The sequence below is a fragment of the Salarias fasciatus genome, assembly GCF_902148845.1.
Source record: "Salarias fasciatus chromosome 7 unlocalized genomic scaffold, fSalaFa1.1 super_scaffold_4, whole genome shotgun sequence".
NCBI lineage: Eukaryota > Metazoa > Chordata > Actinopteri > Blenniiformes > Blenniidae > Salarias > Salarias fasciatus.
The window spans coordinates 26,726,304-26,744,338 of NW_021941229.1; the positions used below are offsets into that span (position 1 = coordinate 26,726,304).

At 51.9% G+C, this 18,035-nt stretch overlaps 2 protein-coding genes across 5 annotated transcripts in view; both read right to left on the reverse strand.

Moving 5' to 3' along the window:
- LOC115383254 (myocyte-specific enhancer factor 2C-like) overlaps window positions 1-9,533 on the reverse strand; it is a 29,240-nt gene extending 19,707 nt beyond the window's left edge. For 2 of the 3 annotated variants that reach the window (XM_030085380.1, XM_030085378.1), the window contains exons 1-2: window positions 9,359-9,533; window positions 7,269-7,346 (exon numbers count right to left, since the gene is read on the reverse strand). The gene's annotated coding sequence lies outside the window, so the exon portion shown is untranslated. Of the gene's footprint in view, window positions 1-6,935; window positions 7,056-7,268; window positions 7,347-9,358 lie in introns of those variants that run through there. The other variant, XM_030085379.1, reaches the window with a different exon arrangement.
- Window positions 9,534-11,996: 2,463 nt separating this feature from the next.
- cetn3 (centrin 3) lies at window positions 11,997-16,343 on the reverse strand. 2 transcript variants are annotated; one of them, XR_003930602.1, is made up of 6 exons: window positions 16,213-16,343; window positions 15,542-15,677; window positions 14,289-14,403; window positions 13,999-14,190; window positions 12,350-12,586; window positions 12,274-12,292 (listed from the first exon to the last, which is right to left on the reverse strand). XR_003930602.1 is itself a non-coding variant. In XM_030084871.1 (5 exons), the coding sequence occupies exons 1-5, from the start codon at window positions 16,227-16,229 to the stop codon at window positions 12,543-12,545; spliced, it is 504 nt and encodes a 167-aa protein (XP_029940731.1). In that variant the 5' UTR covers window positions 16,230-16,343; the 3' UTR covers window positions 11,997-12,542. The 2 variants fall into 2 exon arrangements, 1 of the variants encoding a protein (XP_029940731.1); XM_030084871.1 differs by having other exon boundaries at window positions 11,997-12,586.
- Window positions 16,344-18,035: the final 1,692 nt, after the last annotated feature.

The following is an 18,035-nucleotide window of genomic DNA, read 5'->3' on the forward strand; positions in this document are numbered from 1 at the left end:
TCTGGACTCACTCCTTCACTCCTCCTCTGGACTCACTCCTTCACTCCTCCTCTGGACTCACTCCTCCACTCCTCCTCTGGACTCACTCTTTCACTCCTCTGGACTCACTCCTTCACTCCTCTGGACTCACTCCTCCACTCCTCCTTTGTACTCGCTCCTTCACTCCTCTGGACTCACTCTGTCACTCCTCCTCTGGACTTACTTTTTCACTCCTCTGGACTCACTCCTTCACTCCTCCTCTGGACTCACTCCTTCACTCCTCCTTTGGACTCACTCCTTCACTCCTCCTCTGGACTCACTCCTTCACTCCTCCTCTGGACTCACTCCTTCACTCCTCTGGACTCACTCCTCCTCTGGAATCACTCCTCCACTCCTCCTCTGGACTCAGTCTTTCACTCCTCTGGACTCAGTCCTCCACTTGACTCACTCTTTCACTCCTCTGGACTCACTCCTTCACTCCTCCTCTGGACTCACTCCTTCACTCCTCTGGACTCACTCCTTCACTCCTCCTCTGGACTCACTCCTTCACTCCTCCTCTGGACTCACTCCTCCACTCCTCCTCTGGACTCACTCTTTCACTCCTCTGGACTCACTCCTTCACTCCTCTGGACTCACTCCTCCTCTGGACTCACTCCTTCACTCCTCCTTTGTACTCGCTCCTTCACTCCACCTCTGGACTCACTCCTTCACTCCTCTGGACTCACTCTTTCACTCCTCTGGACTCACTCCTCCACTCCTTTGGACTCACTCCTTCACTCCTCCTCTGGACTCACTCCTTCACTCCTCTGGACTCACTCCTCCACTCCTCCTCTGGACTCACTCTTTCACTCCTCTGGACTCACTCCTCCACTCCTTTGGACTCACTCCTTCACTCCTCCTCTGGACTCACTCCTTCACTCCTCTGGACTCACTCTGTCACTCCTCCTCTGGACTTACTTTTTCACTCCTCTGGACTCACTCCTTCACTCCTCCTCTGGACTCACTCCTTCACTCCTCCTTTGGACTCACTCCTTCACTCCTCCTCTGGACTCACTCCTTCACTCCTCCTCTGGACTCACTCCTCCACTCCTCTGGACTCACTCCTCCACTCCTCCTCTGGACTCACTCCTTCACTCCTCCTCTGGACTCACTCCTTCTGGACTCACTCTTTCACTCCTCTGGACTCACTCCTCCACTCCTCCTCTGGACTCACTCCTTCACTCCTCTGGACTCACTCCTTCACTCCTCCTCTGGACTCACTCCTTCACTCCTCCTCTGGACTCACTCCTTCTGGACTCACTCTTTCAGTCCTCTGGACTCACTCCTCCACTCCTCCTCTGGACTCACTCCTCCACTCCTCTGGACTCACTCCTTTTGACTCACTCCTTCACTGCTCCTCTGGACTCACTCCTTCTGGACTCACTCTTTCACTCCTCTGGACTCACTCCTTCACTCCTCCTCTGGACTCACTAGTTCACTCCTCCTCTGGACTCACTCCTTCACTTCTCTGGACTCACTCCTCCACTCCTCCTCTGGACTCACTCCTTCACTCCTCCTCTGGACTCACTCCTTCTGGACTCACTCTTTCAGTCCTCTGGACTCACTCCTCCACTCCTCCTCTGGACTCACTCCTCCACTCCTCTGGACTCACTCCTTTTGACTCACTCCTTCACTGCTCCTCTGGACTCACTCCTTCTGGACTCACTCTTTCACTCCTCTGGACTCACTCCTCCACTCCTCCTCTGGACTCACTCCTTCACTCCTCCTCTGGACTCACTCCTTCACTCCTCTGGACTCACTCCTCCTCTGGACTCACTCCGTCACTCCTCCTCTGGACTCACTCTTTAACTCCTCTGGACTCACTCCTTCACTCCTCCTTTGGACTCACTCCTTCACTCCTCTGGACTCACTCCTTCACTCCTCCTCTGGACTCACTCCTTCACTCCTCCTCTGGACTCACTCCTTCACTCCTCCTCTGGACTCAGTCTTTCACTCCTCTGGACTCAGTCCTCCACTTGACTCACTCTTTCACTCCTCTGGACTCACTCCTTCACTCCTCCTCTGGACTCACTCCTTCACTCCTCCTCTGGACTCACTCCTTCACTCCTCTGGACTCACTCCTTCACTCCTCCTCTGGACTCACTCCTTCACTCCTCCTCTGGACTCACTCCTCCACTCCTCCTCTGGACTCACTCTTTCACTCCTCTGGACTCACTCCTTCACTCCTCTGGACTCACTCCTCCACTCCTCCTTTGTACTCGCTCCTTCACTCCTCTGGACTCACTCTGTCACTCCTCCTCTGGACTTACTTTTTCACTCCTCTGGACTCACTCCTTCACTCCTCCTCTGGACTCACTCCTTCACTCCTCCTTTGGACTCACTCCTTCACTCCTCCTCTGGACTCACTCCTTCACTCCTCCTCTGGACTCACTCCTTCACTCCTCTGGACTCACTCCTCCTCTGGAATCACTCCTCCACTCCTCCTCTGGACTCAGTCTTTCACTCCTCTGGACTCAGTCCTCCACTTGACTCACTCTTTCACTCCTCTGGACTCACTCCTTCACTCCTCCTCTGGACTCACTCCTTCACTCCTCTGGACTCACTCCTTCACTCCTCCTCTGGACTCACTCCTTCACTCCTCCTCTGGACTCACTCCTCCACTCCTCCTCTGGACTCACTCTTTCACTCCTCTGGACTCACTCCTTCACTCCTCTGGACTCACTCCTCCTCTGGACTCACTCCTTCACTCCTCCTTTGTACTCGCTCCTTCACTCCACCTCTGGACTCACTCCTTCACTCCTCTGGACTCACTCTTTCACTCCTCTGGACTCACTCCTCCACTCCTTTGGACTCACTCCTTCACTCCTCCTCTGGACTCACTCCTTCACTCCTCTGGACTCACTCCTCCACTCCTCCTCTGGACTCACTCTTTCACTCCTCTGGACTCACTCCTCCACTCCTTTGGACTCACTCCTTCACTCCTCCTCTGGACTCACTCCTTCACTCCTCTGGACTCACTCTGTCACTCCTCCTCTGGACTTACTTTTTCACTCCTCTGGACTCACTCCTTCACTCCTCCTCTGGACTCACTCCTTCACTCCTCCTTTGGACTCACTCCTTCACTCCTCCTCTGGACTCACTCTGTCACTCCTCCTCTGGACTTACTTTTTCACTCCTCTGGACTCACTCCTTCACTCCTCCTCTGGACTCACTCCTTCACTCCTCCTCTGGACTCACTCCTTCACCGCAGGACGTCTCTCACCCAGTCAAAGTAAACAGTTTCTCCACATCAGGAAATCAACGAGTAAGATTTTCAAAATAAAACATTTCAGATTTAAAAAGTAGCGACACACAGATTCCACTTTAATTATCATATTATTATACTTATTGTGTGTGTGTGTGTGTGTGTGTGTGTGTGTGTGTGTGTGTTTGATACATTATTTTGCAATCATTTAAAACTTCTGAATTCACTAGAAAAATTAACTCCAGAAAAATGTAGAAGTATCGTATAATTTCTGTAAAACTGATTCAAAACGTCTCAAAAATCTTAGAATTCAGGGTTTTCCCCAGAAAACTTGCTAAGCCCGGTGGTTGGACTGCTGGCGAAGCCCACCGTGTTTATGTTAAAAAAAAAGTTTTGTGTTATTGTAAGCATTTATTAATATTACTTAAACGCAGAGTCTTACAAAAAGGCATAATCTTAAATAAGGCTTTAACAAACACAAAAATACAATTAAAAAAATATCAATTGTTTTCAATTAAGTTAAATCCTAATGCATCTTAAAACAAGGCATTGCTGTTCACATTTAAAGGTAAAATAAATTAACAAAAATAAAAAAGTGTAAACATGATCAAGGTGTAAAAACAGGGACTCAGAGGCTGAAGAGGTATCTGCTGGACTGTCTGACCTCGTCTACTTTTTGAATGGAAAACAAAAGAAAAATGATTAGATTGCTTACAGTTAATAATATTCTTATGTTCTTTACGTATTTGTTGTTTAGATGGAGTTCACAGCAGTGCAGCAGTCCAGCAGTACCTCCTTCAGTCCAGCAGAGGGCGCAGTGTTACAGTTAGATGTATAGTGCAGTGTGAAGCAGTAGAAGAAGAATGTGTACTAATGGAATCCCCCAGACTGATGAAGCATGTTGTTCGTTCTGCTTCATTAAACAGAAGCACCGCAGTTCCACCGTCTGGACAGTGAATCATTCTGAGGATAGAACACGAACCATTTTGTATTAAATCCGCTAGTTTGATGTTTACCAACGCGACTCACAGAAGGCTGCTGTGGCGACGTGCTAGCATCCATGCTAGCCCCCACCGGCTCTGATGAAAACACGCCTCACCTCTGACCCCTGTGTGTTCACGTATCGACCAGAAGGTGTCGCCATTGCAACCGTATCACCAGATGCCATTAAAAGCTCCAGAGACCGTCTTTGGTGTCGCTGTTTTGGCTCATAAAAAAAAAAAAACATATTTACGAAAAAAAAAACAAAAAACACCGACGCTTAGCCTGGCGGGGGGGGGGGGGGGGGGGGGGGGCAAGTAAAGCCTGGCGGAAGCTCTGAGGGAAACCCTGTAGAACTGTTTAAAAAAGTAGCAAAGATCTGAGCAGCTGGAGGAATCCAGAACGTCAGACTATAATCCACCAAAACTTCAGACTATAATCCAGAACATCAGACTATAATCCAGAACGTCAGACTATAATCCACCAGAACTTCAGACTATAATCCAGAACATCAGACTATAATCCTGAACTTCAGACTATAATCCAGAACTTCAGACTATAATCCAGAACATCAGACTATAATCCACCAGAATGTCAGACTAGAATCCAGAACGTCAGACTATAATCCAGAACGTCAGACTAGAATCCACCAGAACTTCAGACTATAATCCAGAACGTCAGACTATAATCCAGAACATCAGACTATAATCCAGAACTTCAGACTATAATCCACCAGAATGTCAGACTAGAATCCAGAACGTCAGACTAGAATCCAGAACGTCAGACTAGAATCCACCAGAACTTCAGACTATAATCCAGAACGTCAGACTATAATCCACCAGAACTTCAGACTATAATCCAGAACTTCAGACTATAATCCACCAGAATGTCAGACTATAATCCAGAACGTCAGACTAGAATCCAGAACGTCAGACTAGAATACACCAGAACTTCAGACTATAATCCAGAACGTCAGACTATAATCCAGAACATCAGACTATAATCCTGAACTTCAGACTATAATCCAGAACATCAGACTATAATCCAGAACATCAGACTATAATCCACCAGAATGTCAGACTAGAATCCAGAACGTCAGACTAGAATCCAGAACGTCAGACTAGAATCCACCAGAACTTCAGACTATAATCCAGAACGTCAGACTATAATCCAGAACATCAGACTATAATCCAGAACTTCAGACTATAATCCACCAGAATGTCAGACTAGAATCCAGAACGTCAGACTAGAATCCAGAACGTCAGACTAGAATCCACCAGAACTTCAGACTATAATCCAGAACTTCAGACTATAATCCACCAGAACTTCAGACTATAATCCACCAGAACTTCAGACTATAATCCAGAACATCAGACTATAATCCACCAGAATGTCAGACTATAATCCAGAACGTCAGACTAGAATCCAGAACGTCAGACTATAATCCACCAGAACGTCAGACTATAATCCACCAGAACTTCAGACTATAATCCAGAATGTCAGACTATGATCCAGAACATCAGACTATAATCCAGAACTTCAGACTATAATCCACCAGAATGTCAGACTATAATCCAGAACGTCAGACTAGAATCCAGAACGTCAGACTATAATCCACCAGAACTTCAGATTAAATGAGTCTGAAAACGTCCTGGAAATCTCAAGTGAAGTTCAGGAGAGAGGAACCAGTTTAAAAACAAAAGCTGAAAAAGGAAACGCATCATCAGAGGGTTTAAAACCTGCGGCGGCGGCCCTCACACTGGGACCAGGTCTTGGTTCCGTCTCTGGCTGGAGTCTGCATGTTCTCCCTGAGCGTCTGGGTTCCTCTGAGAACAGACCTGCTGACGCTCTCTGCCCGCTACTGGTAAAGCCGCCAGAGAAGAAGAAGAGCTGCACTTCCTGCTTCCTGTTCAGCCCTGAATGGATCCACTTCCTGTTCGGATCTGGATAGACCCACTTCCTGTTTGCCCCTGAATAGATCCACTTCCTGTCCGTCCAGCAGAGAGGATCTGAATGGACCCGGTTCCTGCCGAGTCCGGATCAGACCGTCACTGCTCCAGACCAGCTGAGTCTCCATCAGGAGGATCACTGGATCACTGATCAGATTCCAGCGGATCAGTGGATCAGATCCACCCAGGTGTTTACATGACACCTTTACAATCTAATTAGAACGCTAACGACCCCCCTCCTGTCACCCAGTCCATCCCCTGCTGTCCCCCCGTCCCCCCCTTCCTGTCCCCTCCTGTCCCCCGTCCCCCCCCTTCCTGTCCCCCGTCCCCTCCTGTCCCCTCCTATCCCCCTGTCTGTCCCCCGTCTCCCCCTCCTGTCCCCCTGTCCCCCCTCCTGTCCCCCCATCCTTTCCTGTCCCCCTGTCTGCCCCCCCTCCCCTCCTGTCCCCCGTCCCCCCTTCCCATCCCCTCCTGGCCCCCCGTCCCCCCTCCTGCCCCCCCACCCCTCCTGTCCCCCGTCCCCCTCCCCTCCTGTCCCCCCCCCCTCCCCTCTGGACCAGACCAGAAGATAAAGTTATAAAATCAACATTAAGGTTTGTTTTTTCATGTTTTCAGAGACTGAAGCTCCAGAACCTGGACTCCAGTCCGGATCCTGAAGGATCCAGGTCCAGACAGGAACCAGGATCCAGGCTGGGGGGGTAATTACAGCAGATATCTTCCCCGGCCCAGGGGCCCCCCGGAGGGTTCCAGGGTTTGATTCCCCTCCTCTAAAACTTTCTTACCGCTGCTGGACCGGGACGTCGCGGTTCCGGTTCTCCTCCCTCACCCGGACCGGCGCGGAGATCCGTTTCCATCAGAGGAGCGCGAGCTGTCCGAGCTCACCGGCTCTCTCCGGGTCCGGGTCTCTCCGGGTCCGGACCCAGCGGCGCTCCGGTCTCCGGTCCCGGGACGAGTCGCGCGTAAAAGCCGTGCGTAAAGTCCGAGAGCCGCGAGACGGAAAACGAGCCGCTGCTGCTCGTGAGTGTTTATCACCGCGTCTAACTCGCACGCGCACACAGACACGCTTCTCCACGCAGGCAGGCGCGCGCACACGCACACACACACACCCTCCTTACCTCCGCGTGCTCGATCCCGCGCGTCCCGCTGTGTGATCCGTCCCGCGGTTCAGTCCATCCGCTGCAGAGCGCGAGCACCTGCACGTCAGGCACGCACGCGCACGCACGCACACAGAGAAAATGAAATGTTTCCTGTTTAAACAAGTGAGTGAGAAAGAAAACATGAAGAACAGAGGAGAGAACAGAGGAGAGAACAGAGGAGAGAACAGAGGAGAGAACAGAGGACAGAACAGAGAGGTTCTCCAGGTTTCAACAAGTTTCCAGACTGCTGGAGGCGGACCGGCGCCCCCCAGCGGACACTGCAGGAACTGCTCTGACTGCCGCACAGTCTGCACGTTCCACCCGAAACACACAAAACACACAACACGACAGCAAAAAACACACAAGACAACACAAACAACACATCAAAAACATACAAACAAGACAAAAAAACACACAACAAGACAACAGAGACACGAGGAGGACGGAGGAAAAGACACAATGATGAGAGTAAGACACACAACACAACAAAAACACACAAGCAACCAACAAAACAAAAAGACACAAAACCAACAAGACAACAAAACGACACAAACATCCCACAAACAGAACAGACAACCAACACAACAACAAAAACACAACCAGCGAGACAACAATCATGAAAGAACCAGAGGAAACACCATGAAACCAGAGAGAGACCCACAAACGACACAAAACAGGCAAAACAGAAAAGACACAAGACGACCACACACACACACACACACGACACAGATTCCCAGACACACACAGTGAAAATCTGATTGTTGATCAAAATCACCTAAAATGTTGATTAAAAAACAACGAGACAAAAGAACAACAACAGCAGACCGATTACTACACTAATGATGACAACAGTCACTGATTCTACAGCTGGTCGACTGACTGTATCCTGGCTGGAATCCACTGGACTCTGACTGTATTCTGACTGTATTCTGACTGTATTCTGACTGGAATCCACTGTACTCTGACTGCGTTCTGACTGCGTTCTGACTGTGTTCAGTGGTTGTTCTAAAGTGTTTTCTGAATAAAGTGGAGTTTTCCGTCTGCATTCCGGCTGTTATACTTGTATTCTGACTGTATCTTAACTGTGATTGTACTCTGACTGTATTCTGACTGTATTCTGACTGTATTCTGACTGGAATCCACTGTACTCTGACTGCGTTCTGACTGTGTTCAGTGGTTGTTCTAAAGTGTTTTCTGAATAAAGTGGAGTTTTCCGTCTGCATTCCGGCTGTTATACTTGTATTCTGACTGTATCTTAACTGTGATTGTACTCTGACTGTATTTTGCAACTGTTGTAACTGTATTTTGACAGTGTTGCAGCTGTATTTGGGCTGTGTTCTGACTGTAATGTTTTTGTGCTCTGATATTATTCTGACTGTGACCTGGCTGTATTCTGACATCAGTCTGACTGTGATCTGATTGCGTCTGACTGTATTTAGAGTGTTCTACCATCTGTGTTCTGACTGTATTTTTTACCGTCTTCTTTTTGTATTTTGATTGTATTCTTAATGTCTTTGGACTCACTTCTGATTGTATTTTGGCTGTATCCTGTCTGTCTTATTGTAATCTGACTGTTGTCACTGTATTTTGACTGCATTCCAGCTGTATTCTGATTGTAATTTGATTCTAATTGAATTCTGACTGTATTTCAGCTGTCATCTTATTGTAATTTGACTGTGTTCTAGTTGTATTCTGTCTTCTTAATGTATTTAGTCCTTGTTCTGACTGTATTCTGACTGTATTTTGAGGCTGTCCTCACTGTATTGTGATCATAATAAAACACACTCAGAGGGAACAGCTGCAGGCTTCGGGTCTTCTGAACGTTCTGAAGTTAAATCTGATTTCTTCTAAAATAATCCTAAAAAACAGAAACCACAAAAAATTCACTTTCAAATCTAGATTTAGTCTTAAAACCCGAGTCTGGTTCCGTCAGAGGTTCCGTCTGGACCCTGGTTCCGTCTGGACCAGTGATCCCGGGTCCAGCCAGACCCGCCTGACAGAAGCAGCTCTGCCACTTTTCAAAGTGACTCCTCAGAAATGCGGTTCTCCGGAGAACAGCGACCACTCACCAGCTCGGCGGTCTCCACCTGAGGGACGGCGTCTCCCAGCAGATCCAGCTGTGGGACCTGGTCCTGCAGTCCCCCGTGTCAAACCGGTCCGGATTCCTCCAACAAAAACCCAAAAACCCAGAAACCAGGAACCAGAAAGCCTCGGTAAGCCAGACCAGCTGGCTTAGAGCAGACCCGGCAGAGGGGCAGCGCTGGGGTCTGAGCTGCTGGGCTCCGGCGGCAGAGGTCGTCTTACCCACCCCCCCACCCCCCCTCCCCCCTCCAGACCCCCCTCCACCCCCCCGCCCTGCCTCACACCCTGTGACCCCCCACCGGGTCCCGCTGCAGCCTGTAGACCGGCTCGCTCACCTGTCGCTGCTGCTTCAAGTATATTTAGACCCCGAGCTGTCAGAGGGTGTGTGTGTGTGTGTGTGTGTGTGTGTGTGTGTGTGTTGAAATGTGTTGCCGACACTCAGGAGGGTCTGAAAGCTTCGCTGTGAGACTCCAGAGACCCTCCAGACCCTCCAGACCCGGCTTGTCACTGAGGGGCTGCTCATTACGGTTCTAAAACCCAGAACCCCAACGCTGGGGTTCTAGTGGGTTCTGGGGTTCTAGTGGGTTCTGGGGTTCTGGGGTTCTAGTGGGTTCTGGGGTTCTGGGGTTCTGGGGTTCTGGGGTTCGGGCTAACGGTTCATCTGGTCAGCGTTCAGGCCTCTGAGGACCAGAATGACTGAAACAGGCTCTCAAACAGACCCTCACAGTCTGGACCTGAAGCCCCGCCTCCTTCCTGAAGCTACTTCCTGTTTGGGAGGAGCTTCTGGAATGAGTCCAACACCAGTTCAGTCAGACCAGCTCCCAGGGTGGACCGGTCCGGTCCTCTTCCCGTCCGGTCCACCTCCTGTCCAGTCCACGTCCTGAGGGTGTGTGTGTGTGTGTGTGTGTGTGTGTGTGTGTGTGTGTGTGTGTGTGTGTGTGTGTGTGTGTGTGTGTGTGTTCATGCAGTTGTGTCTCGTCCCTCAGATCAAGTTACCCTGAAGTCTTGGGTCTGTCCTCACCAGAAGACTCCAGGTTCTCAGCAGAACCTCGGTTCTCGGCCTGTTTACGGGAGAACTCTGGTGTTCTGGTGTCAGAACGGTTGTTCTCGTCACACGGTGACATTTTGAGAACAGCGCCATCTCCAGGTTCGCCTCTGCTTTCCCTGTTTTCGTTTGTAAATCGAAAACTGATTCAGATTCCTGACGGACAGTGACGTCACGGTGCGTTCAGGGACATCACGGACATCGGGACGTCACGTCTTCACTTCCTGTCCACTGGGGTTCCGGGTCCGATCAGAACCTGCGGGTCTCTGGGGACTCTCCGCATGCCGGTCATTCCCAGAGAGCATTGCGGCCGACGGCGGCCGCGCAGGTCGGGGTCATGCTAACGGGCGGGGTCAAAGGTCACGGCCTCCACCTGGACGCCAATGTCTCCTGTCCAAATGACGTCCAGAGCCGAGGATGTTTCAGGACCCGGCGCTGCGGGGTCTCGGGGGTTTCTGGGTTCCACTGGTCGGTTTCTTTGAGAGAAACTTGGGTCAGGTGTCGTCAGTGTTGATGGTTTCTGGTAGTTTTTGGTCATTTGTGTGTGTGTGTGTGTGTGTGTGTGTGTGTGTGTGTGTGTGTGTGTGTGTGTGTTTGTACCCGTATTTCTATCCTTGTGGGGTCCAAATGTCCCCACAAGGATAGGAAAACCTGGAACGATGTGCCTTGTGGGACCTTCTTCCGGTCCTAATGAGGGAAACAGTGCTTTCTTGACCATGTTGTTACTGAAAACAGTCAAAGGTCAAAAACATTTCTGTAGGCTGTGCGCATGTGTGTGTGTGTGTGTGTGTGCGTGTGTGCGTGTGTGTGTGTGTGTGTGTGTGTGTGCGCACGCGCCACCAGGGGGCGTCTTGAAGTGTGTATCTGGGGATAAAGTGTGTGTGGCTATTTCTGGTTCCCAGACAACAGCTGAGCATCTGAGGCAGTGAGGATGAGGAGGAGGAGGAAGAGGAGGAGGAGGAAGAGGAGGAAGATTAGGAAGAGGAAGAGGAGGAGGAGGTGAAGCGGGTCTCAGACTCCACTTTATCAGTCATTGAAGGGCCTGTTCGGAGCAGCGGCGCCCCCTGGCGGCCGGCTGACAGGCAGCAGCAGGCAGCAGGCAGCAGGCGGACCAGGAGCAGCAGGACACCGGTGTTCTGGACCGAGTGGAGACGTCATAAAACGGCGACACGTTTCAAACGTTTATCAGCGGAAATGAGCTGAAAGGTTCAAGTTTAAGTCACAAGAAGAAAAACTGCCTGAAAAACCCGAGACCTTAAAATCATTTCAACTCAACAAGTGAGTCAGACGGTCAGGAGAAGTTCTGAAATCAGGAGAAGCAAACGGCATGCTGGGAGGGAAACCGTCTCAGGAAACTCAAACCTGTCAGAGAATAAAGAGACGTTTGAAGAGAGACGGAGCCAGGAGGGGGCGGAGCCAACACAACTTTATTTTAATACAAAATAAATAGAGAATCAAACTGAATCAGGACAGGAAACAGGAAGTGACCCGGCGCCGAGTCCTCCAGACAGGAAGTGACTCAGGGCCCAGTCCTCCAGACAGGAAGTGACCTGGCGCCCAGTCCTCCAGACAGGAAGTGACCTGGCGCCAAGTTCTCCAGACAGGAAGTGACCCGGCGCCGAGTCCTCCAGACAGGAAGTGACTCGGCGCCGAGTCCTCCAGACAGGAAGTGACTCGGCGCCGAGTCCTCCAGACAGGAAGTGACCCGGAACCGAGTCTTCCAGACAGGAAATGACCAAGTCCTCCAGACAGGAAGTGACCCGGGGCCCAGTCTTCCAGACAGGAAGTGACCCAGCACCGTGTCCTCCAGACAGGAAGTGACCTGGACCAAGTCCTCCAGACAGGAAGTGACCAAGTCCTCCAGACAGGAAGTGACCTGGGACCAAGTAGTCCAGACAGGAAGTGACCCGGGGCCCAGTCCTCCAGACAGGACGCTTTCTCACAGGAACGTCCACGACGCTTTGTTCCGTTTCAAGAATCCAGCCTCCAGGCTTCAGGACCAACAGACCCCGAGCGAGTCCCGGTTCTCCAACAGTCCACAGCTTTGAGCGAAATCTGATTCCCAGGAGACGAACCGAGTCCAGCGAGTCTGGAGTCCTCCGACTGGTCCCGGGGCTGGAGCCGGGTCAGGAGTCTCCGGTCATGATGGCCAGGAACTCGTCCTGGTTTACTGAAATCAGATCCAGAGGCAGGCTTCAGTCTCAGGACTCGGTTCACTGTGAGTCACATCAAACGCTTTCCGGAGCGAAGCTGAAGCTGAACCTCAAACTTTAACAGAAACTTGATAAATCCAGGCGCCCTCTGCTGGTAAAACACGAAGATCACACTGAAGAGCAGAAAAGCTGTAATTCTGGAGGAATTCCAGCAGGGGGCGAAGATGCTGGTTTAAAGAGTCCTGGTCTCAAAAGAACCCATTAGAACCCATTAGAACCCATTAGAACCCATTCAGAAATGGTGATTTTCAGAGTGTAAATAAACACTTTAAGCTCCTGGTTCCAGACCGGGTTCTGGTCTCTGGCTCTGGTTCTTCTGGACCAGACTCTGATTTTCACGTCAATCTTCTGTTGATTTGATTTCAGGGGTTAAAGTTCAGCATCAATCAGCCAATCACAGCTCCTCCTCTGTCCAGGTGACGTGGTCATGTGACCGACTGGACCAATCACATTACACCTGGTTTACAGAGTCCAGTATGGAGACCACCTGCTGGAAGCTTCAGGACGCCACGTTAGCCCCGCCCACCGCACGTTGGCCCCGCCCTCTTCATATTAGCCCCGCCCACCTTTATATACAGTCAGTGGATAACATTCTAAAACTAAAAATTAGCCGACAGACTTTCATGTTAAAGGTGTAATACAACATTTTGATTTCCGGGTGGATCACCTAAATAACTGGTGGGTCTGTTTGTCAATCATTCTGACGAGCTGCTTTCGTAAGGCGGTTCTCCGTGCTTGCGCCCAATCACCCTTTTGCGCATTCAGAGTGTTTATGTAGCCGGTGAGCTTCTGAGCTCGTACTGACCGATGGCGAGTCTGACATAATGAAACTGTAACTGTTTCGGAAAAAATAGCTTTATTTATGAGCGAGGCGGATCGCAGAAACTGTAAACAGAGCCGTGCACGCCGGAGAAGAGGAGATCGCGCTCGTACACTTCCGCGTTTCCTGGGAGAAGCAGGAGAGCCGGGCGACAGTCTGGCGCATGGCGTTGTTCAAAAAGTGAGTAACAGACGTTTGGCTTCGTCTTTTCGAGAAAATTGTGTATTAGACCTTTAAATAAGTTTCAATTCACGAACATTAAAGCCTCGTTTCCACGGCGACACTTCAGGCCGCAACGCTCAGTGTTAACGTTCTACTGTACTGTTCTCCGTGTTCTCAGTGTTAACGTCTTTGTGCTTTCACTTCACACGTTGATATGGTTTGTTTTCCTGTTCCGCCTTGGGGGCGTGGCCTTGCACAACAGCCAATAGAAACACTGCCCTGTATCTCTAAGCCCCGCCCCTTCCCTGTACCGGTCAGTCTATAGAAGTGTTTTCTGGCCCGGTGCTCTTTGGGACTCGAACCGAGCGGCGGCGCGGCGGGACTCACTCTCTCCGTCGCCGTCGCCGTCGAACTCGTCGATCATGCTGCGCAGCTCCTCGTCGCTCACGTCCTCGCCGAGCTCGCGGGCGACGCGCCGCAGGTTCCGCAGGCTGATCCGGCCCGACTCGTCGTCGTCGAACAGCCGGAAGGCCTTGAGCACCTCCTCCCGGGGGTCCCGGTCCAGGATACGCTCCGTCACTGCGGGGGGGGAGGAGGGGGAGGGGGGAGGAGGGGGAGGGGCGTCGTCAGGACGCCGCCACTTCCTGTCTGCGGCGGCGGCGGCCACGCCCACTCACCCACTTCGCTGAAATCCTCGAAGGTGATCTTCCCGTTGCCCTCCCGGTCGTAGTCCTTCAGGATCTTCAGGACGTCCACCTTCTTCACCTCGAACCCGAGCGCACGCATCGCCACCTGGGGGTCAAAGGGCACCAAGACCTGACCTCTGGAGGACCAGGGTCACCCTGACCTGACCTCTGGAGGACCGGGGTCACCCTGACCTGACCTCTGGAGGACCGGGGTCACCCTGACCTGATCTCTGGAGGACCGGGGTCACCCTGACCTGACCTCTGGAGGACCAGGTCGCTCTGACCTGACCTCTGGAGGACCAGGGTCACCCTGACCTGACCTCTGGAGGACCAGGTCGCTCTGACCTGACCTCTGGAGGACCAGGTCGCTCTGACCTGACCTCTGGAGGACCAGGTCGCTCTGACCTGACCTCCACTTCCTGCTGGCTGTGGTGGGACTGGTTCTGATCTCAGGAACCTCCTGGTTTAGAACCAGAACCTTCTCCAGGCTGAGGAGAGACCAGCACTGATCCCAGCTGCTGCTCTACGGCATTCAGCACTGTTAGCACGCTAGCATCCGTTAGCACGCTAGCATCCGTTAGCACGCTAGCATCCAGTAACAAATGAACATTTAGTACTACATAAAGGCACAAAGTAGTGAAAACTGGTACCGATACCGATTCCCAGGTACGGGTTCTGGAACCGTATCGGTCCAAATGTGAGCGGTAGACGTCCTTAGCGGTGGATCTCTGGTCACATGACCCGATGACCGACCTCCAGCTGGTCATGTGACCCGCCTCCAGCCTCCCGCCGGTCATGTGACCCGCCTCCAGCCTCCCGCCGGTCATGTGACCCGCCTCCAGCCTCCCGCCGGTCATGTGACCCGCCTCCCGCCGGTCATGTGACCCGCCTCCAGCCTCCCGCCGGTCATGTGACCCGCCTCCAGCCGGTCATGTGACCCGCCTCCCGCCGGTCATGTGACCCGCCTCCCGCCGGTCATGTGACCCGCCTCCCGCCGGTCATGTGACCCGCCTCCAGCCGGTCATGTGACCCGCCTCCAGCCTCCCGCCGGTCATGTGACCCGCCTCCCGCCGGTCATGTGACCCGCCTCCAGCCTCCCGCCGGTCATGTGACCCGCCTCCAGCCTCCCGCCTCCCGCCGGTCATGTGACCCGCCTCCAGCCTCCCGCCTCCCGCCGGTCATGTGACCCGCCTCCAGCCGGTCATGTGACCCGCCTCCAGCCTCTCGCCGGTCATGTGACCCACCTTCAGCTCGTGGTAGTCGATCTCTTTGTCTTTGTCGGTGTCGAACAGCTCGAACGCTTCTTTGATCTCATGTTTCTGCTCCTCCGTCAGCTCCTTCCTCTTCTTACGCTTGGTCCTGTCGGCTGCTGGGTCTGGTCTGAACACACACACACACACACACACACACACACACACACACACACACACACACACACACACAGGCTTCAGAAATATGACTTTAACCTTTAAATTCCTGATTTTATTATTTATATGATTAATGAACCCAGCATGAGGGAGAGCTAGTGGACAAGCTGGAGGATGAACAGCAGCAGGGAGGACACACGCGCACACACGTACGCCTGTGACGCAGTAAAAACAGCAGATGCCTATTGGCTGAAAACCCGGAAGCTGCTCTACATCTCACGAAAGAGCGACATAATTTTCCATTTTTCTGGTTTTGAATTAATCCCAACTTCTCCCGCCCCGGAGCTCTGGAGGAACCAGAGGAGCGTCGCCGGTTTGCGGCTCAGCAGGAGGAGAAACCTGCAGCACGAGCCGAACAAGAGCCCGGTGTGCTAACAGCTAACAGCCGCTAGCCCGGCCGAGCTAACCGCAGTTCCAGCGCGTTAGAGCTTGACTTCAGAGCGGGTGTTCGCGCGGTGGCGGTGCGGGGCGGTGCGGGGGGGGCTCACCTCAGGGACAGACTCATGGTGCGGGGCCGTGAAGATCCTTCAAACCCGCGTTATCCTGCAGAAAGCAGCGCAGAGCTCATCCGGCAGCGCCGACAGTCGGTTTATCCGCGCTCACACGGAGACAGCTGATTGGACGCTGGTCGCTGGGCAACAGCACGGCGCGCTCTGATTGGCTCATATAATACACACAGTCTTCTGCTGTGCTGCCACCTGCTGGCGAGACGCAGCAGTACAGAGAGAGTGATTTATTCAGTCCTCGCCCTCCTGACAGAAATCTGTTCTTGAGGAAAACAAGTAAAAAGTTTGAGGTTTTTCTTCACAGAACAGAGACTGTAATAAAGTCAAAGTTGAAGAAAACAAGTTAATTTAATAAAGAAGCACAACGTTACATGTTTTTCTGAATAGTGGATCTGTTTCACTGATCATGGTGCAACAGGAAACATTAACATGGCGAGAAAAGAGAAAACATGAATGTTGTGTTTTTCTATTCTATTCTATTCTATTAATATCAGAACAAGTTTCAGTCAGAGAAACACTGAAAATGGCTCTCCAGTTTTAAAAATCATGCGTGCACACACACACACACACACACACACACACACACACACACGTTTGTACTTCAATAGGTGTGAGGACACTTATTGACACAATGCATGTCCTCGCCCCTCACCCTCACCCTAACCATCAAACTAAATGCCTAACCCTGACCTGAGCCCTGAACCTCACCTAAACCCGACTGTAACCCGAAACCAGAAATCAAGCCTGACCCTCAAAAAGGCCTAAAAAGGTCTGTGGAATCGTGAGGACCGGCTGAAAGGTCCTCACTCTGCTGGTTAAGGACTAATCCTGGCCCTTACTGTTGAGTATGTACAAGAACACACACACACACACACACACACACACACACACACACACACACACACACACACACACACACACACACACACACACACACACACACACACACACAGCAGCTGGAGCCGTGGCTCTCCTGTTATCTGGAGCAGCGTCTCCTGCCTCACATGTGTCCTCTGAGATAGACGGGACGGTATCTGAGGACAGGAAGAGGACGGAGACAGGGTGGAGACAGGGTGGAGGGAGACACCAGGAGACACCAGGAGACATCAGGAGACAAACCGCAGGCTGCTGGAGCCTCGTGAGACGGGGACATGGGAAAGTTCCACCTGGGAAAAGAGTTCTGAACGCTCAAATGAAAAGATCTGAGGAGAACCTGGATCTGGATCTGGATCAGAAGACTGAATCTGGATCAGAGTGACTGCACTTCTTTAGCGCTCTTCCTCTGCATTAGCAGAGCCCAAAGCACTTCACACTGCATTAACACATTCACCCATTCACACTCACACTCACACACCAGAGGACGCGGCCGCCACGCAAGGCGCTCAGTCCGTCCACCGGGGGCAGTTCAGGGTTCAGCGTCTTGCCCAAGGACACTTCGATATGCAGACAGGGGGACACAGGAATCGAACTAACAACCCTCCCGATGGCAGGGCGACTGCCCTCCCCGCTGCCCCACAGCCGCCGGACCCACAGTCAACCAGAAGCAATCAGCCTGCGGAGGAGGACGAGGCGCTGAGGGGGAACCGAGGATTTCCAGACGGAAGCAAACGGAACAGGAAGTTTCTTCAAGCTGAACGTCGTCCTGGAAGCTTCAGAGTTCCTGAAACAAACAGAATCCTGAAGAGACGAAGAGCGAGGAGGAGAAATGCTGAATGAGCCGCAACGTTGAGAAACCGGACCGAAAACCAACATACTGGAGTTAGCTTTAGCATTAGCTTTAGCATTAGCATGTCTCCTCTGTGGTT

What these genes read in the sequence shown, in the direction of transcription:
- cetn3 (XM_030084871.1), bottom strand. An exon ending in TCGACTACCACGAGCTGAAG is followed by an intron (nt 14,404 to 15,541) that starts GTGGGTCACATG and finishes TTTGACCCCCAG; the next exon opens with GTGGCGATGCGTGCGCTCGG. An exon ending in CGAGGATTTCAGCGAAGTGG is followed by an intron (nt 14,191 to 14,288) that starts GTGAGTGGGCGT and finishes CCCCCCCCGCAG; the next exon opens with TGACGGAGCGTATCCTGGAC.